Raw genomic sequence first — 24,832 nt, 5'->3', positions numbered from 1 at the left:
GCTGGCTCAAAACTCTTGTTATAAGAAGTCACAAACCGAATTTGCTCCATTTTGAGGGACCAGAAGAATCAGTAACATAAACCACTGAAATTGGAGGTAAAGCTGAAAGTGAGGGCACCCAAAATACTGCTCAAAATCAGAGGCTTCTTAGTTAATCTAGCATTCATTTATTTCCCATTAACTGATTAATCATTTAGTCTCCAGAACATCATCAATGCGTAACAAATTCACAGAGCTCGAGGTTACATCTTCAGATTACTTGTTTTGCTCAACACCAAAAGGTTTTTCTGATGACAGCTCTACAATAAGGGAAACTGTGCGTGTACTATCTATGGTACAGACAGGTGTTAAAAGTAGAAACAGGAGGCTCATTTACAACCTGATCAACTGACTGCTCTTGTTTCTTGACCTGTCTGACTTCTTTTGAGCTAAATCAACATGTTTCCATATCTCAGAAATTGATTTGGTGAGCACAATGTGTGGACAAGTACTACGAGAATAAGGTACCATTAATTTAACCTCTTACGAGGGGGAAAAAAAAAAAAAATCCTCCTTCCTACTTAGACCAAGGGCAGGAATGAAGAGGCAGTTGATGAGGATAGAGGGATGAGGATCTTTAAATAGCGACAGAGGAAGGGAGGATGACTCAGACTCTGCTGCAAACTCTTTCCCCTCCGTCTGACTGTCTGTCTCTTTCAGTAGAAAGAACTGTGCTCTGGATGACGTTGCCACAAGCCATTAGAGGTGAGCTGGTGTGACACTGTTCCTCCAAACACACGTTTCATATCAACGTCAGAAGAAACCTTTGACTTAAAACTCCCTGAATCACCAGCACCAAGTTAAAATGCTTGTCAGTTTGACGCAGAGAGAAAGAAAGTGTATCTGAATTATTCTTGGTAAGAAATCTAAACCACCATAAAACATGAGCTACAGAGGTCGACGTTTCGGAGAATCAGGTCTGAAAAAAAATAAGATACGCTTGATTATCTCACCAGCTTAAACTGCCAACATGCGTCTCCAGTCCAGGTGTTCAGTACATGCACAAATTACATGAACTACACTGAATCACCATTTTCACTGATCCAATCTGTAGCTTTTGCAAGCAGGAGCTCCCTGCACTGGCGAGTCAGAGCTTCCTCATCAGCTCGGCTCTGACTCGTTAAAGCAGATTAAAGGCAGCGAAAAGCCACAGTAACAAAAAAAAAAAGAGATGTCTCTGTCCAAAATAACAGGCCATTATACTTATGTACAGTGTTTGTGTCGGCTAGTCCTGCCCTGGACTGAACATAACAGCTTGGACGAGCAACAGACTGAATGTACGGCGATGCGTTCACTTCACATTGTACCAGGCTGTAAACATGTTTATTTCTGCTGTAAAGTTGGACATTTTAACATGGGAGTCAATGGGGATTGACTCACTGTTGGAGCCAGACTCTAGTGGTCATTAGAGGAACTGCAGTTCTTGGTTTTTCTGTGTTGGGCAAGATACTGAACCCATAACCGGCTTCAATATGTCCTCGGTGTGTGACAGAATGTGTGAGTGAATGGGTGAATATCTCTTGTAAAAAATTATTATATATTGTAAATGCAGTCAATTTTTTTTACTTGCCCCTCACAGGTCGGTGGGGGAAAGTAAAAATCTAGGAATCAAAACTTGCCTGTATCACCTTTAAACCAAATCCAAGCAAAGTGAGAGCAAAATAAATGTCATAAAACAAAGTCAAGACAAAGTAACAGCAGTAAATTAAAATAAAAACAATGAGGACCAAACAGCTCACAATGCTCAGAGACGATGAGCACCATGTAAGGTACGTCTCCAGCTACAGTCCTGCCTTCGTCTCCGAGTGCAGTGCCTTCGGTTGTTATGAAATATGCAGCCTGATGACAGCTGTATACCCTCACTATAAGCTGCCTATGAATTATTGACTGTCTGATGTATATATATTGCAGGCTGCGCCCTCCCTGACTCCCCGCGGTGACGTCAGGTTTGCCCGCTCTTGACCTCGACCTTGAAGTCAAGCACTGCGGAGAGTCGGCATATAAATCCATCCTCGTGCTGCGGGCGCTCCACGAGTCACTGATGATATAATGACTGACAAATTATGTAATAACACACAGGGTTCAAATGTCCATCTGAATAACAAGAGCATGATAAAATCGAACACTAAGCTCAGGTTTTTGAGGAATGATTACTTCCTATTGGGAGCAAATGTTTTTATGAGAAATCAATTGCAGTATATGGCCAAAAGTAAGTGGATACCTCTATCTTTCATCTGTTTTTTTGTGGCTTTCATCTGGCCTCTTACTTCCAAGCATAAACGGATATTTGACAATGTCTCTGTGCACAAATCCAGCTCCATAAAGAAGCAGTTCCCCCAGATTCAGAGTCCTGACCTCATCTCCATCTGCCAGACCTTATCCTCCAACATCAGTAAACATAAAGCTCTTGTGTCTGTGAATGGGAGTAATTCCCTGCAGCAGGTTCAACATCTGGTGGACAGCCTGAAACCAGAGGAGCTTCTGCTATTGTATAGGTGGCCACACAACGCACAGGTCAAACTGACTCTGCGTTCAAATGTGGCCTCAGAGCACGAGTCTGCTCTGCTAAATCCCCTTCCCACCGAGAGTGAATGTGTATGGACAGAAGCAGCAGGGCTGAGCCTCAATGACCATATACAGTATAAGGGAGAGAGAGAGAGGGAAAGAGGGAGAGATTGCCAAGGGACAAGAGTGATATAGCAAACAACCATTACAAAAAGAGAGAGAGAGAGAGAGAGAGAGAGAGAGAGAGAGAGAGAGAGAGAGAGAAGGGGGAAAAGACACAAAAACAAAGAGGAAAAAGCAGAAAGAAAAAGGAAGGAGAGCAGAGGAAAGAGTGACATTGATAAAAAAAAAAGAGCTGAAAGAGAGAAAGATAAAGGAGACAGAGAGAAGAGTGTTGCATCTATCCAGCACCTAAAAAGGAAACAGTAGATTTTATTGTTTCCACACTGCAACACTAGAGAGAAAGAAAGAGAAAGAAGTGAGAGCATAAAAGAGGAGTGTTGGTGAGGGGAAAGAGCTGAGCAGAGACAGAGACTGCAGTAGAAAGAGAAAAAGACAAAGACTGGGAAAAAGAGGGAGAAAACGGAAGAGAGAAAGAGGTCTCGGCCATGTGACCCAGAGCCAGTGGAAACTAAACATACCGAGCAAGCATACCATAACATACCTCTCTCTCTCTCTTTGTTTCTCTCTCTCTTTACATGACGCAGGAGAAACAGGAGTATGAGTATGAAACAAAGGCACAATAATGACAACAGTAGACAGCAGCCATGCTAGCAGTTCTGTGAAGCTAGGTGCTCTGAGCTGAATGCTAACATCAGCATGCTAACACGCTCACAATGCTAATATTTACATACATAGATTTGGTATGTCTGAGGTTACCATGGTCACCGTGTTAGTTGAGCATGTTAGCATGCTGATGTTTGCTAATGAGCCTCAAACATGTCAGATGAGGCTTAGTTTTGCAGGTATTTAATCATAGAACAAATCAAAGTTTGACTTGATGATGGTGCCAGAGGGAAAGTCAGAGGGACCCCAAAGTTTTATGAGGTATGAATGTTAAGTTCAAATGTAATGGTAATCCATCCAATGACTGTCAAGACAATTCATTCAAAGTCAGAGATGTGAATGTGATTTATCATCTGGAGACCACAAATCTCAGCACAAAAATGAATCCAGTGTTTGTAAAGATATTCAACTACCTACCAAACACAAAATTATTAAAATGAATGAAATAATCGAAACCCCAAACTATAAATTTCTCTGTTCTAAAGCTAGCAGTTTACAGTATCTGCAAGTTTACTGGTTCAAATCCCTCATAGGGAAAGGGATCACAGACTGTATATAAAGAGTCTGTGATGTCTGTGCCTCTGTAATGTCACACACAGATTTGTGAAGAGCAGTTTTGAAACTCAAGAGTGAGCTGCTCCGCTATTGCCATCTTGGCAGTGCCTGACTCCGCCCCTAACTCACGGCTAATTCATAAACAGACAAAGAGGCGGGGCGTGTGTGGAGCAGAGACTGTGGTGCATACCAGTTTGTGGCAAGGATACACCCACCTGTCAGTCAAAGCAGCGCGCCTTCTTTAAGCCTTAATAAAATGTAAATTAGACTAACTGGTTGCTAAAATGTTACCAGGATGTAAACATGCTTATTTCTGCTATAGAGGTGGACATTTAAACATGGGAGTCTATGGGAATTGACTCACTGTTGGAGCCAGCCTCTAGTGGTCATTTGAGAAACTGCAGTTCAGTTTTTGGCAATTGAGTGTTGACTTCTTCTTTCAGTCACTTGAAGCGATCAGACATCGGCGCCATGAATACTTTAAACAAAGCACCTAAAGAGCTGAAATGTGAGCCAGTGGAGCCACTGACTGTGTTCAAGCACATTTTCTATGACCACATTAAAAACCCAGACAAGGAGAAAAGTGTTTCTACACTTGGATTTATCAGTGAAGAGAAAACACAGTAAAAGCTGAAATAAATGGGGCTTTTGGGAAATGTGGTTCTACTTTGGATAACACACCTCACACTCATGGTGTGAAATTAAGACTCCTGACTGTCTCAAATTGACCATTATTATAACAGCACATGTTATAAATACATCCTGTTCTATCATTTATATTTTCAGGACTTTAAGCTTTAGTTGCTGAAAATTTGAAACATAGCAACTCATTTTATTTTTGACTGTTTGGTCAGATTTGACTACATTAAAAAAAGTGTTTAAGCAGCTGTTAAAAGTTCAACACATACTCTAAGGTTTTTTTAATTAAATCTAAGGTTTCTACCAACTGTGGAGAGTTAAGCTCTGATTCCTTAATCAAATTCAGTAATTAGTAAAAAAGTATGTGGGCTATGATTTCTAACATATACTCAGATAAGATAATGGAGACACACTAACACACACACACACACACTTGCATCTGTAAAAACACAAATTAGCACACAGTTGAGCCAAGAGGAAACGCCCACAGACTCCCCTGGGAATGAGGGCAAAAACACACACACACACACACACACACACACACACACACACACACACACACACACACACGAGTGACTGCAGGTACTGTATGAATTCGGAGGCAGCAGGTGTTTACAGTAGCAACACGCTGAGTCAGGAGTGAAACCAACCTCCACAGGTAAAAACAAACACAACACACACACACACACACACACACACATACACACATACACACAGAGGAAGGAGCTCACATGGAGGCACATCAAGCATGTTTGTCACTACACACTGAACTTTGCATTTCATGGTTTTGGATTTCACTGGCGTCAGGTGAAAACACAGCTCCAGTGTTTTACCTTCACTCAGGATGAAACTCAGCTGCTCCTCTCTGACTCCTGACCGCAGGACAGTTTTACAGCCCTGACATCTTCCCTGAACAACAACACTGTGAGAGGCTTCTGGCCTCTTCTCCCTCACTTGATGTTTAGCAGTGTCACTTCTTTTCCTTTCCCAATAAACATTTCCAACTGTAGACAAAAACTACGACCACAAATGCTAACGCTAACACCGTCTCCCCTCGGAGCAATAAACAACTTACACAAGTCTGGAAAGCAGCGCACCCTCCTCAGGTTTGTCATAAAATTTGAGAAAAGAGCATGTAACCGTTTTTCCCCATACACTACATACCAATTATAAATGTATGATTTGAGCTGGATTTCAAGTTGAAAATGATTTACAGTCATCCTGTGCAACTGCTGGAAAAACAGAGCTAACTGTGCTGGCTGTAGTTCCAGTCAAACCATTACATGCACAGTGAGAAGGTCTGGGTGGAAAGTCCCTGTCACAGTTCACGTTCAGCCGCGTGGAGCGACGGAGGGAATGAATCTGTCGGTCAACACGTGGCTTCATTATCGCGGTCGGTTCATTTAAGTGCAGACTGAGTTCATGCAGGTCGTCAGACTGAAACATGTCAGTCAGTAATTAATGATCAACCCAATCAACACCAAATCTACTACTACTACTGTCACTACAACTGATACTGCTAGAACCAGTATTATACCTCCAGTTCGCAGTATTCCTACAAGCGCAACTGTTTTTATATTACCTCAGTTGTTGCTGTTACTACCATTGATCCAACTAGTGCCGCTACTGTTGCTATCATTACTAATACCAGTGTTATAAGAAGAACTCAGACCATAAATATTAGAATCAAATGATATGTATTACTGTATATTATATCATTGTTTTATGATTATTGATGCATTAGCATGTAAACATCACTTTGATGCTGCAGCTGGAGCAACTGTACTGCTAGTATACGTCCAAACCTTCGTAGAGCAGGCATCACAAAGTACCTTACAATTAAAAAACAGAAGCATCAAACACAGAGACAGATGCACAACACGGGATGTGAAGTCTGAACGTCGTCATATTGAATGATCTCCATTTGTTGGCCATGTGAAAAAAGCACGGTTAGCATCAGCATTGACTGAGCAAGCAGCCGGTCACTGTTTCCATGAAAGGATATGTGTTTCTGAATGTGCAGGGCGAACACAACGTGTCGTGGGTTTTTAGCTTTTACGTGTAATTCAGCTAAAAAAACAGCTACAATCATGTTGCCTATTTTTCAGGTTTCACAACCAACTTCCAATCATTAATCTGCACGGTTTATGCTACGTTAGCAAGAAGGTAACTTAGATGGATGGTAGAGATGATGATGATGATGATGATGGGAAAGATTCCCGTGTTAGTAACCTCGGAGTTTTGTGTGAGGATTAAAATACTGTGCATGAACAGCATAACACCAGATCTGTGCCCAGTCACATGCAGAAGATCAGAGTTTCAGAGTAGTAATTATTATGACTTAAAAGTCTATCAGTTGAAAACTCATAATTACAATAATTCCGACATGACGTGAACATGATACCAGCATGACACCACGTCTGCTCCGATTGGCCGGCAGCGCCTCTTAAAAAACTCAAATAGTGAAAACTAGTTCCAGTCAGTGGTGTTCTGTTTTTCTAAATCGTATTTGAGGTTTAGTAAACTGCGGGTAACCATGACAACCAAGCTTAAGATTCATGCTAGATGACCACAGAAGGACTTTTATAAAAATGGGTGATGCCTTTTTTTTCTTAAGTGAGCAGAGGAAACATGAGTTGTCGCTCTCTATGGTGTTCTACTGTAGAAAATAATGGACCCTCTGAGGGAAACACCTGTTCTCAACCAATCCACTGGTTCTTTGTTTTGTTTTATCAGCACAAAGCTTTGTGCATTATAACTTACATGCAATATAATCTTTGTTTATCTTGAAGTAAACCACGGCATATAACTCACTGTTTGACTCTAATGGCCACAGAACCAGGGTCAGCAGCAACGCAACACACAACGCCTGCACTACTGTGAATGATATTACCCTCAGTAAGCTGTGGTGCTGGTGATGTGTTCAGGGACAACTCTCATCATCTTTATAAGTTTTCTACTATTCAAACACAAAACAGAGAAACCAGACAACTGTGGAGCATTTCTCCAATTAGGCTAATTAGATCACAAAAGTCAGCTCTCACACACACACACACACACACACACACACACACACACACACACACACACACACTCACTCACACACACACACACACACACACACACACAATATGTTCCCTCTTCTACTCACCGAGCATAACGCAAACAGGCAGCAGGAACAAGAAAGTGACACAGCAGTCAAACTCAGCCTCATGCTCCTCTCAGACGAGCCTCCGTCCTCCTCTCTGGTCCTCCCCACCGCTCAGTGTGTGAAAACACTGGTTGCTTATTCCCCACTGGCGGCACACACACACTTAGACACACACACAAGCTCGCAATTACAACGCACACACAGAGACAAGCAGCTTATTGGCTCCAAATAGGAGCAGGTCGACCTCCTCTACACAGACAAAGGGGCTGAAGGTGTCTACTGACATTTAGCTACTGATGCTGCCTTTGTTGTTAACACACACACACACACACACACACACACACACACACTGCAGCAGTGGATTGGCTGGCAATTACTTCAACATTTACTTTCCATTTTTAGTCTAGGAAGGAGTGTGTGTGAACAAATACTCAACCCGCCCCCCCCTCGCTCTGTCTCCTCTCAGTTTGTATGGTCCAGCCTGCCTGCCCAAACACGCTGCCCTGTGACATCAGCGAAACAAACAAATTGGTTTGTTTGTCGGCCGACTTCACAGTGATGTGTGAGAGAGGACAGACACAGACAGACACACACACACACACACACACACACACACACACACACACACACACACACACACACACACACACACACACTTCCCTCCAAGGTTTATCCTCACGTCCCCAGCCACCAATCCTTTGGGAAGACCCACTCCCATGTCTAGTGGTTACTATGGTGATGACTACCAATGATGTCTCAATTAATATTGAGATAATTATCTGAGTGTCTATATCTTAATAATATTTTAAGGGAAACATAAAATCGTACTTTAAGGAAAATCCTAACAGGTTTTGTGGAACCAGCCCCAGGTATCAGACACACACACACACACACACACACACACACACACACACACACACACACACACACACCCTGCTCAAGCTGATCTTACTAAAACAAATCCTCCAGAGTGATTTCATTTCCTGCAGTTAAAGCAAACACACACACACACACACACACAGAGTGATACAAATTTTTTTTTTTGACTCACAACGCCAAGTTTCAACAAACTGACCTACATGTCCGAGGAAAGTCCCCCACACCCCCCACCCACGTCTTGTGATAAGAGTGGGATGGTCGTGGTCACGGGGCCAGTTTTATCCAGCAGATCGCCGCGGCAACGTCACGTGTCTGTTACATTACGACATGGTTCAGATTATAAACACATCTCTGCAGCTCTGTGATCCGACCTACGACATGCATTAAGAGACGTTTAATGCTCTCTGGAATTTCTATGGATTTTATTGTAAGGCGTTATTATTTTAAAGATGGAGTAGGCGATTCTAATCCCTTTTTTTTTTCTTCTCTCTTTTAAATCAAATTCTGTGAAAATCTCCTCGCCTTTCACCAGCTGGCCCAACTGAGTGTGTACACCATTTATCAACATTTTCATCCATTTCTCAGGAATTAATGTCTGGATCTTATGACTCACTATCTTTTATGGTAAATAAATAATTTAACTTCTTTTTTCTTTTATTTTTCTGTTATAAGAGACGTGTAGGATTGTTTGGCCTTGGCGGAGGTATGTCCTTTACTGAGTGCTGTTCTTGTTAATAGCATGCATTTATTGTTGGAATTTATTGACAGTAAGAAACATATTGAATATCACCAACACAAACTATAAAACTACAACATGTGGTGTAAACATACTGAGTTTAGGGTTGTGTGTTTGTGTGTACATCCTGTAACCAGTGGAAATTTGCCGACTGAAATGATCCTCAAAATAGAAAAGGAAAACCTGTGTGTGTGTGTGTGTGTGTGTGTGTGTGTGTGTGTGTGTGTGTGTGTGTGTGTGTGTGTGTGTGCCCGCGCAACGGACCAGGATCCTGCAGCCAGTAAAAATTTGCCTACAGAAGAGATTCCCAAAATAGAACAGGATAACCTTTGATACTCAATACTGCTGAGGTCCCATCATGCCAAAACACACACACACACACACACACACATGAAGCTTGCACCTGTGCCCCAGGTGGAGCTGGCTGTCAGATGATATTTACCTTGAGGGTGGAGACGGTGACAGTTAGACTCCTGACAAACACGTAAATCACACAAACAGACTTGCTCTCTTTTACAACTGTACCTGTCTGTCTCATGATTGTTTGTCTATAGGAATATTACCATAACAGTAAAAAAAAAAGAAAAAAAAAAAAAAAAAAAAAAGACACTACTTGCTCACCTGTCTCCAGCTGACCTTGACCTCTGACCTCCCGGTGGAGGGGATGAGAGTCAGGTAGCAACTATAAACGTCTCCTTCTAGGATCTAAAAGTGTTGGTTTGTCCGTCTGTTACGACGGAGTATTAGAGCAACATTGAGAAGAAAAAATTATCTGAAATGACAAGAATAAAGTCGTAATATTACAGGATAAAGTCGTTATTTTGAGAATAAAATCATAATTTTACAATTTCAATTTCGAGATATTTTATATTTAAATCATGTTGGGAACCGTGCTGAGAGGCCAGAAGACCTCCAGTTCACCCTCTGCTGAACCCATCATGGAGTTTAAACAGAAACCTCCTCAGTCACACTCGCTCAGCTGCTAATGGGCCGTATATGTACATGTCACTGTGGGTCTACTGGAAGAATTACAGGAAGCTGTTCTGAGGACCAGAGGAATGAAGGAACAAAAAAAAAACCTGGGCAGAGGTTCGGATGGATGGAAGAAAAACATGCTGGGTCCTGTGGTGTCGACTGGTGGATGTCTATAGATATTTAAGACATTTATAAATGACCTTTAACCTCTATATACAGACCTTCTTATCAAAGCTGGACAGTGACTACCATGGACTATCTGATGAATATTCAACAGTCTAAAACTGCAAGGTACTTTAATGTAAAAACAATGAATTTAATGTCCCATATAGTATAAAGGTAGATGTCCATGTGTGGTTTGATTATAAATCAGGTCTAGGTTCTGTATTAATACTGTGAAAGTATCAAAGCCTCAGTCCACAGAGAAATGCACACAGCCTGTATTCAGAACCTGAGCCTTAAAACCAGCCGTCAGAACTTTGTGATGTCACAACAAAGCAGTCACCAGGTCCCGCCCACCTGGACCCATCATCCAACCTTGCACGATTTGTGTGCGAGTGTTTGCCTGAAATCTGCTATATTTCTATTGGATCATTTAGAAAACAGTCAGTCAATCAGAGGGTTAGGGCTAGAGAGGCTCAGAGCCTCCTCTCTTCTGATTGGCTCGCCGACCTATTGTTACTAGAGCTCCAGAGAGAAGCCTGAGAGAGGAGATGTAAAACTACAATGAGATGGTTTATGGTTCTTAAAACTACAAATATATCTTCTTATGGATCAACACTTCAAATAAAACACAGAGGAAGAGGAAAAAATGGAGCTTTTACATGTAGATGTAGCAGATTTAAAGACATATTTAAGTGCTTATTAATGCATTTGTCGACTGTATCTTCTTCTGTGGTGTTTTCAAACATGGATAATGAACAGTTTGGTTTGCACATGTTTGTACATGAGTATAAACAGTTAATTAATGCTTAATAATACATGGTAAAATTGTTAAATTCAGACTATTGCTATCTTGTATTGCAACAGTCCACAGAGAGGTCAGAGGTCAGTAACACAGCATCACCCTCTGATGCTTCAGCAGGGCAGACATTGGTTAACTGAAATCCAGCTCACCGAGATAAAAGAGGATCTCTAACCCGCCTCTTCCACCGTGCTGCCCTCTCTGCCTTTAGCCAAAGTAATGACAAATAATCTCCAAATCCATCATCAACCATCTATCTACACTGAAGAAAGAAACCACTTGAAGCTGTTTAGGTGCAAAAAAAAAAAAAAAAGAAAAAGATTACAGATAAAACCCGTTATGAGCTGGCATGTGAGAAGGCTTGCTCCCCCATTGCAGCAAAGACCCAACGGAGATCACTTCAGTGCAGACCACTGCCTGTCGATAACCTACAAAGTGCTGCGTTATCAGGGGAGCCTGGCGCATTTCACATGCCCTCAAACAAAAGCTGCTTTAGAGAAAATGAAAATGGGGGTTTAATGCCCTGTAGGACTATTGGGTTTAATACGGTGTGTGTGTGTGTGTGTGTGTGTGTGTGTGTGGAAGCCTTATCAAACCCTGCTAAAAGCTACTTAGAGGGAACCCACAGGAGCGACCACACAGACTGAAAATAGACGTACGCTTCCCAAAATTCACAACGTGTGAATAGGAGCCCACGCGCCCTCGTCTGGGTCGGTCAGGAGGAAGACAAGGCCGCCTCGAAGACGGAAAAGCTGCGTTTGATATGCTTTACATAATGGTGCCAAGAATTCTGACTGTGTAAACAGTTGTTATCTCTGCAACAAAAAGATATTCCTCTGAAACTTGGCAGACGGACACATTGGCTGTGAATCTTGGGTCTAGTGATCTAGATTTGGGATTTCCATCATACAGCAAAACCATAAGGTGGTCACCTGTCATCACATGACCATGCTTAGGTCAGATGATAGGATATCTGTATGACAAGTGGGGAAACCTTAACCACTGGGAAAGACCGCGAGGTGCAGTTGAAAGCAGTAATGCAACATGACAGCTGCTGAAAACCCTCAGAGCAGAGGACCGCAGGTAAAAACAGGAGACGACAGCGAGGCACAGTGTGTTTATCTCATAAGACCATTGAAATATTCATCTGTCACATGCTAAAATGCACTGTGATCGTAGTGTGATGACCCCTGCGGTCCTCTGGGGTTTGTTTCTTTTACTAATCTGTGTCTCTTTGTCTGCAGGTAGCTGATTGGTACATCTGGAACACCTGTGGCGCCCGCTGTGTTTAAGTGTATGTAAATCCTGGCTGCCAACAAATCTCTCTCTGCTCCTCACACCACGTTTTGGGTTTGGTTATGTTGTCTTAGTTTGCACACAGAGAAGCCTCCAGTCCACACTCAGTTACTGCAGCACAGCAGCTCAGGCTTATTTAGCTTGAAAGCAGTGACATGAGTGGATAAGCATTGTGTTCCAAATAAAGAAAATGGCGTTCATTCATATTTGAATCTGCAGTTATTGAAGCTGGAATCCGTTCATGCTGTCGACACAATTCACCACAACCATTCAGGTCGGGTTTCTCAACCCTCTGATGCGACGCATAGGAGTGTCTCCTGATATAGGGCCCCTACGGCGCCAGGCGTACCGAAGCCTCGGTTGTCACGGTTACAATAATAACAGTCATGGCTTGATTCGGTTTCGGAAAAGATGGTGATTCGGGTTAAAGTAAGTACTTCCTCGACATTAGATGATCTTTGTTGTCATGGTTACAATATAAATAGCTAGTTTCACATGGGAATCGAACACCGCTCTCCTGTGTCATATTCCTCCATCCACCACAACCTCCTCCAACAAAATGTGACTACGGGTCAAAATAACCTGCTGCACAGACGACCTATGGACAGTCTCAAAAGTTCCTACCTAACGATGGGTGAGCAGGTGATGGGTCATTTTAAAACTGACACCAGGACAGAAACTACAAAGTCTAAAAATAAACTGTTGAGGCAGGAGTGATGTGTTTGGGTGCGACATCAGTGTTGGCAGAGGTTTGTTTGCTCGTCAGTGCCTGAGCGATTGGCCTTGAGGTGAAAGACTGAAGAGACTTTGACAGAGGAAGTGAAAAGCCCCCCCCCCCACAAAAAAAAGAAATCTTTGAGTAAAACACTTGAAATCCTGATTGCTTTGGCAGATGTTAAGTTGGCTCACAGACAACTGTTGTACTGGGCAGCTCTCCACATGTGTGTGATCTATACTGTAGCATAAATGTTTAGCAGATGCTTTCCAAGAATAAATCAAGACCGATCACCATGAAGAATAAAAACCTTTTTATTTATTTATTTTTTTTACAATTCTACCAACGCAGAAAAAAAAACTATTAAAACCACCAACAGGTACCAACCACCTACATCATCCATCTTTGCTTCCACAGTCAAAAGAAAAGGCTTCCTCCTTAATTCAATTACATCCGCCAGCTGCGATGTGGAGAAAAGGAGGAGGAGGAGGAAGAGGAGGAGGAAGTGGTAACCCGGACTTTGGCTCTCAGTGTAGCTGACTGTGATCTCAGGGGGGAACAGAGTGGCTGAGCAGCTGTGTTAGCCAGGAAATGTACAACACACAGCACAGAGCAGTGCAGTGCAGCAGCTACAGCAGCTACAGCAACTGTCCCTCAGTGAGTAGATACTATGATGCCAAAGACCTGACCTGTTCAACTCCACAGACACGTCATATGTTGAAAATTTCTGAATATGTTAAGCTGTTATATGTGTCCAAAATTATGGGCCCAAGCTGCAACAGTAGCACGAACATAAAAGTTTACGTCAAGGTTCACTCTGTCTCCATCTGCCTCTGTTTGTCCTGTGACCAATCTTGAATCCATGTGGGTTCAGATACAGTATTCACTGCTGACAAACAGACTCCAGACCAGGGGCAACGGAATGGATGCTACCTGAACCTGAGGTGAATGAATATCATTTGGACACAGCTGGATCCAGGTTCTGGTTTTCCTTTCTTCAAACATGCTGCCTGTGAACATAAGTGCAGTGCTGCTGGAGCACAATGGAGTGTCACTCCGATGTGATGAAACAGAATATATATATATATATATATATATATATATACACATTTTAAGTACTTGAAGATCCAAGCATGACTAAATATATGTCATATGGCATATGTCATTCAAGAAAGCTAATAAAAACTAGAATCACCTCCTCATGGTCGTCTGCTTCCGCCACTCAGACTAGTTCAGGTTACATCCCTGTTTATCCAGAGTCATGTAAAATATGAACTATTTCTGTGAAATTTTGTCATAATTGCTGTGTGAAGTCTTGAGTAACAGCTAAAAAGTGTTTTGTGAGGTCACCATGGCCTTGACCTTTGACCATCAAAATCTAACCAGTTCGTCCTTGAGTTCAAGTGAACGTTTGTTCCAAATTAGAAGGGATTCCCTTGTGGACTTCTGGAGATATTGCATTCAAAAGGCCAAAATCATGATTTGTGAGGTCACCATGAGCTTGACCTTTGACCTTAAGCTACCAAATTCAGTTCGTCCTTGAGTCCAGGTGAACGCTTTTACCAAAATCTGTACCAAATATAACAAAATTCCCTCAAGGTGTTACTGAGGTATCTTCACAAGGACAAAACTGTGCTTTGTGAGGTCACCACGCCATTGACCTTTGACACCAAAATCTAATCAGTTCATCTTTGAGTCCAAGTGAATGTTTGTGCCAAATTTGAAGAAGTTCCGTCAAGGCGTTACGGATATATCGCTTCCCCGAGAATGGGATGGACGGACAACCAAAAAACATTATGCCTCTGGCTCTGACTGTCACCAGCGTGGAAACATAACAAATAGAGTCAAGTTGTCATAATGACATTAAGGGGTATTGATTGATTCACAACTTTAACTCATGCATTGATTAACACACAAGAAACGATTCCTCCTTAAAAGTTGCAGGTAGCTGCCTCTGAGAGGCACAGAACTAGCCATCGTTAACTGGTAAGGATGAAAAGGCAGCAAAATATGCTTTTATTCATCCCTCACTCTTCTGACTGTTTCTTTATCTGTGATGCATTTACAAAGAAACATGACAAAGAAAAAGCTGAGCTCCCCCTGCTTTCAGTTCAGTCCTGAATGTTCATTACCATTACAAGAAGAAGTGCTCTGATTATGCTTCATTCAGCCTCCGTATTGTTGCAACACTTTTTAAGATTTTCAAGTGGGCCATGAGCTGGAAAAGGTTGGGAACTGTTCTAAGGAGTTCATTATTATATGATTTCTAATTGGACTATCATTGGCAGACCACTGGAAATGGTGAATTCCACTGATTCCTGCAACATGTGTCCTCTGATTTCATTGAGTCATGACTGATGAGAAGAAGAAGAAAGAGGAGCTATTTTTGATATAAAATGTGCCAATCAGCTGGTAGAAAAGAAAAGCTCCAAGTTCAAATATTTCGAGCCGGCCAGAAGACCTGAGCGGGGAAAGACACTACTTAGACTCTCAGCAGCTACCGTCCCTTCACAGTCTTTTAACAATAAACACAACCTCATTTGCTCCAGTAGAGAAGCTCAATAGCCACCAGGAGAAAAAAAAAAAGAAAAAAAGAAAAAGAAAAGGTCTCATGCGAGGTCTGGAGCAGGGCGTTGCTGTAAAAGAACATGTGTGCTCAGTTAGCTTCCTCTGGATAAATAAAGATTCAACAAGTACAGGTTAAGCTGATCTAAAGCCGTGTAGAGTGAGGGTTGTGCTGATGGTTAGAAAAATGAGCTTGTGAGACGACGGTTGCCAGTTTTCCTCTCAGTCCTCGATCATACCGCTGGTCTGGTTTAGAGAAACATCACTGCTCCCCAAAAACCTCTGTGGCACTGATCTTAATTCCAGCAGATTATAAACAACACGCACACACACACACACACACACACACACACACACACACACACACACACTCACACTCACATTTACATACAGACAAGTGCATAATCCGGTTGCTGTGTACAACCATCACAGAGTATTAGGCTTTCACACCCAGATCTCAGATCTCCCCAAGGCTCATGGGAAATAAAAAGTACTTCAAGCCAGAGATCACTGGGCCAATGCTATACGCTGCTCACTGCTGCCAAATGGCATTCTGGGTAGTAATGTGAGCCATGAGGATTTGTCACTTTTCAGTCTGAGCTTTCAGAGGAGGCGCTTGTGTTTGTTAAAAATTAAAAGGCGGAAAACTTGCGAGTCTGCCCAATAGACAACAGAGATACTGAGATACTAGATCCCAACAATAAAGAGAAAGGTAAAGCTGTCGATTGTGCTTGATTGGATGTTTTTCACACCACATGACCAACCGATTTAAAGCTTCGTTGATTGACCTGCAAAATCACCAAATCTGCTCTTTCTCAACCTAAGTTGCCAAAACTTTTTCTCGCATTTTGCTCCGGTGGACAGATGGAGCCTCTGGGAACGTCAACCAGTGCACCCTTCAACCCTCCAGGACCTAACAACTAGTGATGACTCTCTCTCTCTCTCTCTTTCTCTCTCTCTCCCTCCCTCTCTGAAATATACCGGCCCTCTCTCGCCTGGCACGTTGAGAGCAGCGGAGGTATTTCCACGTGCTGCCGAGAGTCAGCTGCAGCGCTGCTTGGCAAGGCACTCGCGTTCCCCCCGGTGCTCCACCCAGCAGCCCTGACCGAGAGGAAATACCAACATGTGCTGCTAAAACAATGTGGTTTTAATCTGAGAGGAGTGCGGGCCTTTAAAACTCCGGCTCAGTTTCACCCTCAGTCCTTTTTCTTTCTTTTTTTTTTTTTCTAGCTCTGCTTTGTACAAGAAAACACTTTCCCTCCTGAGGTTTAGTCAATCCTCCTATCTTTTTTTCTTCTCTTTCTTTCTCGACTCTCCCCCTGCCACCTCAGCTCTTCCGATCGTCACCACACGACTGTCGCTAATGGACTCCCACACGGCGAGACGCGTTGGAAGAGCGCTGAAATGTGGGAACACAGAAACTCCCTCAACCTTAATGCCTCGCTATTCACACTCCAGGCCTCAGCCCAAATCAAACACGCCTCGCAAACATTAATACCAGACCACCAGAAAAGAAGAAAGCCGTGGCGTCAGGCTCAGAGCGCAGTACAACGCCGGCTGGGGGGGGGAACAAAGCGGAAGAATGATTAAAAAAAAAAACACAACTGAAGGACACGTTACGACATCTCCTCCCGTCAGTTTTGAGGCCGTTTGTGTGGAATAATTGGGGCGGCGAGGGCATCGCACTGACCTGAATGACTTGACGAGGAAAAACGTGAACTTCAGTTTAAAAGGCGAGAGTTTCGTTTTCCACTCTTCGCCGCAGGATAACGGGCGAGGGTGGCGGCGGAGTTCATTTTTAAGGGCTGATGGAGAAGAAGCAGTCAAGGTGGAAGGCTTCTTCTTCCTTTCTTTTTCTCACAATATCACCTTCCATAAACAGAAATCACATGACGCCGAGAGCAGCGGTGAAATACATACCTCCGACTCCCACACATTTCCCCTCAACGACTCAACCTACAGTGTATCCCACTTAATGCCGGGGCTATAAAAGAAATATACTCTCATTTCCTACAGTTCAGAGCAGATTTAAAGCTGTGCGGTAGCAGAAATACTCCCAGTTCCTGATGTGACCACACTGCAGAAGCTACTGGTTTTCTCAAAATGATGTTTGAACATTGGGCGGCCGTGTGAGCCGATACTGAATAAGACACAAGATCAAAAAATACGATTTTGTAACGAGGGAAAGTGGCTGTCAAACTGCTCTCGATCAGGAAAGCTGCAGGAAGTTGAGTCGTCTCTTTGGATGTTGATTTTCATCTCAGCATCTGAACCAGGGTTCGGCAAGTACGTCAAACGTTAAGTTAAGAAACTGATTGATAAAAAATTCTTTGCTTTATTACCGTTCACATGTGTGGCCCAGTCACATATAAGTATCACCTAAGTTTGACTGCACATAAAGATGGACATAGCCTCTGTGACGTCACCCACAGGTGTCTGAAGAGCGGTTTTAAAGCTCAGAGTGAGCTGCTCCGCCGTCAAGCATACGCTCACCCACCTGTCACTCAAAGCAGCCACGCCCTCAATTATGCAGAACTCGAGGTCTTAATAAAATGTAAACAGGTGAGTTATATAAACAGTTGTCATGAAGGAGGAAATTAGCATTAGAGACCAAAACATTTTTTTATACCGGGTTGTAAACATGTTGATTTCTGCTGTAAAGTTGGACATTTTAACATGGAAGTCTGTGGGGATTTACTCACTGTTGGAGCCAGATTCTAGTGGTCATTGGAGGACGTGCAAATTTTTGTTACTCCTGTGTTGGCTTCATATTCCAGCCTCGGAGGTTGATGCTTGGTATGGATAAAAGTAGGCTATAGTAAGCAGGCAGGGGTAGATCCTCTATTTGGACATTGTAGCTGCCTGTAGGTCTAATGTATCGAACCTCACTACATATTTGCCACTGATGGAGATATGTTCTTCACGTGGCGTATGGAAAAGTGCAAAAGCCAAACTCAACAAACTTGGAGTTTAACTGGAATTTTGCCAAATCAAAACGGGTATTTTATTTAGACAGGTTCCTTGTGAGGCTGAGTCTTTCTACATCCAGTTGGAAATTGTTGCATGTCATCTCACCATGAGATAACAGTCAAAATAAAGCTATGATATAGTTAGTTAGTTAGTTAGTTAGTTAGTTAGTTAGGGAAATTCTTTGTCGTATAACTGTACATCATCTGTACTGAATCTGAAGAATCTGCACTAGTATTGAGAAATTTCAAAAAGCACCAAAAAGAAAGAGGATACGAAATGAGTTCAAAGACAGAAATCTAATCTTAAACTGAACTGGAACTTAGTTCCACATTTGATCCATTAAAGAAACGTGGAAACAGAAATGTTTTCATGTTAGGATTATCAGTACAGAGTGGAACTTTAAACTGTTTCAATCTGTGCTATTTTGAACAAAATTACCTGTTAAATTATAAAGAAACCTTTGCTCAGGTGAATCATGTCGACACCAACCAGGATGGAAACTTACTAATGGGAGTAAAGTCTTTGCTCTTGTTCTTCTGCTTTAACAAGCAACTAAAATGAGACAGAAAAATGTGAACCAGACGTAAACAACAGGCTCTGTTTGGAGTGAGTAAATTAATTATTTGGTTATTTGGTATTTTGATATTTTACAGTGCAGATTATTTGTATCCTGTTGTTGCCTGATTGCCACGGTTGATTTTGTTTATCCCTACTCTTCATTATTACATGTGTGTTTTTGTTGCCGTGCTGCAACAAGCAGTTGCTCATCTGGATCAAATTAGGAGAAATGCTTCAAATAGTTAAGCATAGCTTGGATTTTTCAGGAGTTAAGGCACGAAAAGAGGTACAAAATTTAACTCCACGTCTCTCCTTCTCCCTGTAATTTTGCTGCAACAACAACAACAGCTCAAGCCGGACGTCATCCTGCAATCCTGAATTCCTGGATCCTGGTCATTAAATACTGGGAGGCCAGGAGCCTTCAATGTTAGACTTAGTTCTACCAGCAAGTTTTTGACACGCACGCACACGCACGTGCGCGCAGGCAGGCATGCACGCACGCACGCACACACACACACACACACACACACACACACACACACACACACACACACACACACACACACACACACACACACACACACACACAGCTGGTGCTTAACCACCTCTGGTGACCCCAATCGGTCCAACTGTACAGATTGAGTTTCCACAGCATCTGTGCTGGCCACATGTGTGTATCTAACATGGCTAATATGGCTAATCCCCTGGCCCACGGACACACACATGTACACACACACACACACACACACACACACACACACACACACACACACACACACACACACACACACACACACACACACACACACACACACACAAACCTATTCAGACTATGAGTGGTTGTATCTGCAGTGGTGGGTGGATATCAACAAACCAAATCCCTATTTGACCTGCTAACAGAGCAGCTGGCGACTGCACTATACTCATCTGACAACATACCCAAACTGTGAGGTATTTTAAACAACAGCAGGGTTTCACTGCAGTTGTACATTTAACTGAGACCATCACCAGCCTTGGTTAATGTACTGTAACACCCATAAACACATACAACTCTCTTATTGGTCCTGTGATGACAATATCTACTGTGAGAACGTTACAATGTTCTGTGTGTGAATGACAATTACTCGCACATCGAGACTGTCCTGAAAAAACGAGCCCATAGGTCGTCTGTGCAGCAGGTTATTATGTCCCATAGTTAGGTTTTGTTGCTAGGCAACATGTAGTGGTCGTAGTAATTATGACAGGAGCGAAGAGAATAGTGCGGGGACGTAGTATGAAGAGAAACAAAGTCCATGTCAGGAGGAGGTGGTGGTGGAGGAATACGACACAGGAGCGTTGTTTGATTCCCATGTGGAAGTAGAAGTTTATGTTAATTTCTATTGTGACCGTGACCATGACCGTTTATCATTGTAACCATGACAGATCTGCTAATGTTGAGGAGGGACTTATTTTAACCCAAATCACGATCTTGTTCCTAAACCGAACCAAGCCATGACTGTTATTATAGTAACCATGGTGACAACGGGTACGCCCCTCTCTGCACTGTCTGCATCTTTATTATTGTAACCATGAAAACCAAGGTCCGGAGACACACCTATGGGTCGTATCAGAGGGTTGAAAAAATGACCTATATGGTTGTTCAGGTTGGAGGAGTGATGCTGAAACTAGTTGAAAGCAGTTGATTAATTGATTAGTTTATCAAACAGCAAATTAATAAACAGATTATGATCTATCAGACAACAATAAACAGTCAAAAACAATGCAGAGTTATGTAGACTGAATATATTTGGGTTTTTAAGCATTGTTCTGAAGTGTCTGAATACTTGGGTTTAAGAAAACTGTGATGAACATTTTTCCCTATTTTCTGACATTTTATAGATTAAAACATTGATCAGTTCAAGAGGTCACTGCTAATGAGCATAATGGTTAATGGCACTTAATAAACCTGACAAAAATGGCTAAATTAAAAGGTGCAGCAGATAATATTTCCTCTTTCTTTAAAGTCACGCATTTCCCATGAACTCTGTCACCTCGTGAAAGAGGAGCTCACTACTTGACCTGCTGCTCTGTTTGGTGTGATCTATTACAGCCGATAGCAGCCAAACCAGGCAGCCCAATGAATGCTGGGATATGCTTCAATCCAAACCTTGTATAGAAAACTCTTCTGGTTTTCCCAGATTTCCCTCCAAATCTGACCCCACTGGCTCAAAATCTAAAACCTGTTTTTTTTTTTTTACCTTGATAGTCTCACTTGTCCAGACACTGACATGATGCTCACAGCACCTTCGGGTGAACACTGTTCCTCAGCCTTGATGTAACACTGTTTACTCTCTGACCAGTAAAGCACTCTACAGTGAACTGAACTGAACTGAACTCTGTAAATGAACAGTTTGCCTCTTTCTAAACATTTTGCTTTCCCAGCAGCAGACAGACAGACAGACAGACACTCTGTCTCCACCTCGCCTCTCATTTACATTTAGATGAGCCCATTAAGATCCATAAACCACCAAATAAACCCTCTGCCTTGCAGGATTTCCACCACCTTTTCATTCGTCACAGTCTTTTTCTTTTTTTTTTTTTAAAGGCGAATAAGTCCAGACAGATGATTTGGGGATTTGGTGCGGGGGAGGGAAATGAGCAGCAAAGAGAAAAGTGGATGGGAGGAAGTGCATTGTCAAGAAAGACAACTCTTTCCTCTTCCTCCACTTTCAGCTCTCCTCCTTCCTCTCCATCTCCTCCTCCTCCTCCTCTTCCTTTCCCATTAGCAGCTGTGTTTTCAAGAAGCAGCAGCTGGAATCCCACCTCCACCAGCACCAGCCTTCAGCTCTGTGTCTTCATGTGATTAAGGCTGAACAGAACTAATAATGTGCTAATTAAAATGGACACAGAACAAAGAGAGATGGAAATAAACCTACAGTAAACGTGTGCTAACGTCAGTAGAACTAAAGACGTGATAGAGACAGGAGTTAACATTGCTGTTGCTCTCCACCTCAGGAGACAGCTGTTCATGAGTAAAGGAATGAAGTTCTTCCAGACTGTAAACAGCTGTTGATGCTAACATTAACTATGTAGAAATAGAAAAACTTACAAACAGCTCCTATAACAGGCTACATAGTTTGTTACAATTTTTTTGCAGCATATGAGGTTTCATATAACAATAATATCTTGTATTCTATAATAATACTATTGTATACATTCAACACCAATTCTACTGAGGTTTTGTGGATCTCCTCACCAACAGCTCAGCCTATTGTCTTCACATTACAGTATATAAAACTTCTGTGTCCTGCACTTTTTGCCACCAGCAGGAAACACATTGTGCATATGTAAGATACAAGTACATGAGAGTGCACCGTATGTGTGGTGCTTTATGAAAACAATCACACACGTTCGATAATGGATATTCTGCCGTCAGTGTCGGTACCGCCACATCTGTCAATCTCACAAATACTTCAGTGGGATCCGTCACTACGCTTGTTGTCGACCAATGACAACTACAATATCTATAATCTGATTGCATATCCTCTCCTGACAGTGCATTTCATTGATGGAGTAGACTGAGTGTTGCAACAGGAAACTGAAGTTGTTGGGTGGCTTCCTCTTTATCAAAGAAGAAAAGATGTGACCGACAGTGTTTAAAATTCAGGAAACAAAAAGCAGAAATCATGTTCTGCTTTACATGTGAATTCAAATTTTAGGGAAATCTTCACCTCATGACTGTTTGATGTCTTTTAGAATAGACAATACAGTCAGTTTAACCATCATTGTATCACACCAAGGACTTGAACGACCTACGTTTTAAAAGTACCATCATTCATTTTAATTCACTTGACATATTGACATAAGTGTACTCTGTATCAATAAATGCCAGCATCAGTTATCAAACCACTTGACTTTCTATGGGAACACTTACTCTCAGGGATTGATTAGCACTGTATATACAGAAAACATCCATCATGGGGGCTGTAAGCCACTTTCCTGAAGGACCAGGTAAAGCAGTTTGGTTTAAAGGTGGGAAACCTGGTGGGGTGAAAAGGCACCTTTGGCTTTACCTAGAGTTGTATTTCACGTGGCTCTGAAGGATGGAAGACATTTTTTAAATATTACTAATTCATATCCAGACTGAATAACTAACAACCTCCCTTCCCAAAAGTTAAAGTTAAAACTGCCCAAGAGAAAAACCTTTAATCACGTTGTGTCTTCGGCAAAATAAACGTCAGATTTGCTTATCAATGTGTTGGTTTGTATGTAAGTATTCACAACCGGGAGATGATTAAAAACACTAATTTAATCCGCCAGAAACAAACTCCACAACATCGCATCCTACATTTCAGCTCAAACAAATTAACCTCACACAAACGTCTCTTTATATCAAAAGAAAACCGAGAGCAAAGAGGAATCCTGCTCAGAATTTACCCAAAATCAACAAGGGCTAGAGAAAAGTGCCGTAAAGGTGAGTTGTAAGTACTGGCTTCCTCACAGCGAGCAAACAAGCGCTGGTTTGATGGAGGAGAAAGGGTGAAAAACCTGAAGCAGACCCCAGACGTAAAAGGCCACAAGCCTCAGGCAGAAATTGAAACCTGAAAGGACAGTGGGAGGCGAGCAGAAATACTCTGATCCCGCGTAACAAACTGACTGACTGAGAGGAAGGTTTCTTGGTAGATTTCTATACTAAAGTTTTGTTGCGATGAATACTTAATTCGGCAATAATCCTGCCTAACTATAAGAGGCAACAGGCATCAGCAGAGTCCTAGATCTACAAAATCAACTGTAAAACCAAGAAATGTAGTAGAGCTATGAAATAACTTTATGCTGTTTTACCTAACCATTTCAGTAAAGTATTTTCCCAAAGCAAATTTTTGGCCAATGAAGGACATGAAAGCTTGATAACAGGATGGTTTACTGGAAAATACTGCCAGCTGAAACACAACCAAACCAACGCAAAAAAATTCAAACAAACAAACTTGGGGCTGGAAGTTTGAAACCGTACGTCATCTCGTCTGAATTCTTCTCTTCTGAATCTGGTCTCTTGTTTCGTCTCTTGTTCTTATCTACATATTTCTCCTCCCTACATCCTGTCATTAAAATAAAAAATAACGCCACTGCGCCAAAGAAAGGCTCTCTGGTTTCATATTTGTTGACCGGAGTTCGGCAGCACAACTCTGTACCAGGAATGTGACGGAAACCAATCGACAGGTTTTTGCCGGTCGCCTCAAACTGGTGCTGTGCAGCAAAACATTGGTCAGTCCCATAGAAATATATTCATATGTCTTGTAACCCATAAAATGGTTCACAAGTTGTAGAGTATTTTCAGCTGGAATAATGACTAAGCCATAAATCAAATATTAATAATGTCTTGTGCGACTGATATCGTTTATTATCATGTGTCACATTATAACATTGTTAATACTGATGCTTCAGTGTGAAAGCAGCGTTCTAATGTAGCTGCTCAAGGTGGAGCTGATTTCATATAGTTAGTAGTTTAGTCCAGTGGTTCCC

The 24,832-nt window shown here is 42.2% G+C and overlaps 1 protein-coding gene across 11 annotated transcripts in view; it reads right to left on the bottom strand.

Moving 5' to 3' along the window:
* Nucleotides 1-24,832, bottom strand: part of LOC130178837 (disco-interacting protein 2 homolog C) — a 204,267-nt gene that overhangs the window by 100,269 nt on the left and 79,166 nt on the right. Inside the window, exon 1 of one of the 11 annotated variants that reach the window (XM_056391371.1) lies at nucleotides 7,676-9,883. The exons of the other annotated variants lie outside the window; for them this stretch is intronic. Coding sequence (XP_056247346.1) covers nucleotides 7,676-7,682 — 7 coding nt within the window. The 5' untranslated portion in view covers nucleotides 7,683-9,883. Of the gene's footprint in view, nucleotides 1-7,675; nucleotides 9,884-24,832 lie in introns of those variants that run through there. 11 annotated transcript variants of the gene reach the window in all.

The sequence above is a fragment of the Seriola aureovittata genome, chromosome 12 (assembly GCF_021018895.1).
Source record: "Seriola aureovittata isolate HTS-2021-v1 ecotype China chromosome 12, ASM2101889v1, whole genome shotgun sequence".
NCBI classification, from domain to species: domain Eukaryota; kingdom Metazoa; phylum Chordata; class Actinopteri; order Carangiformes; family Carangidae; genus Seriola; species Seriola aureovittata.
Note: the sequence above shows the minus strand (reverse complement) of the source record. Positions and strands in the feature narration are given on the sequence as shown.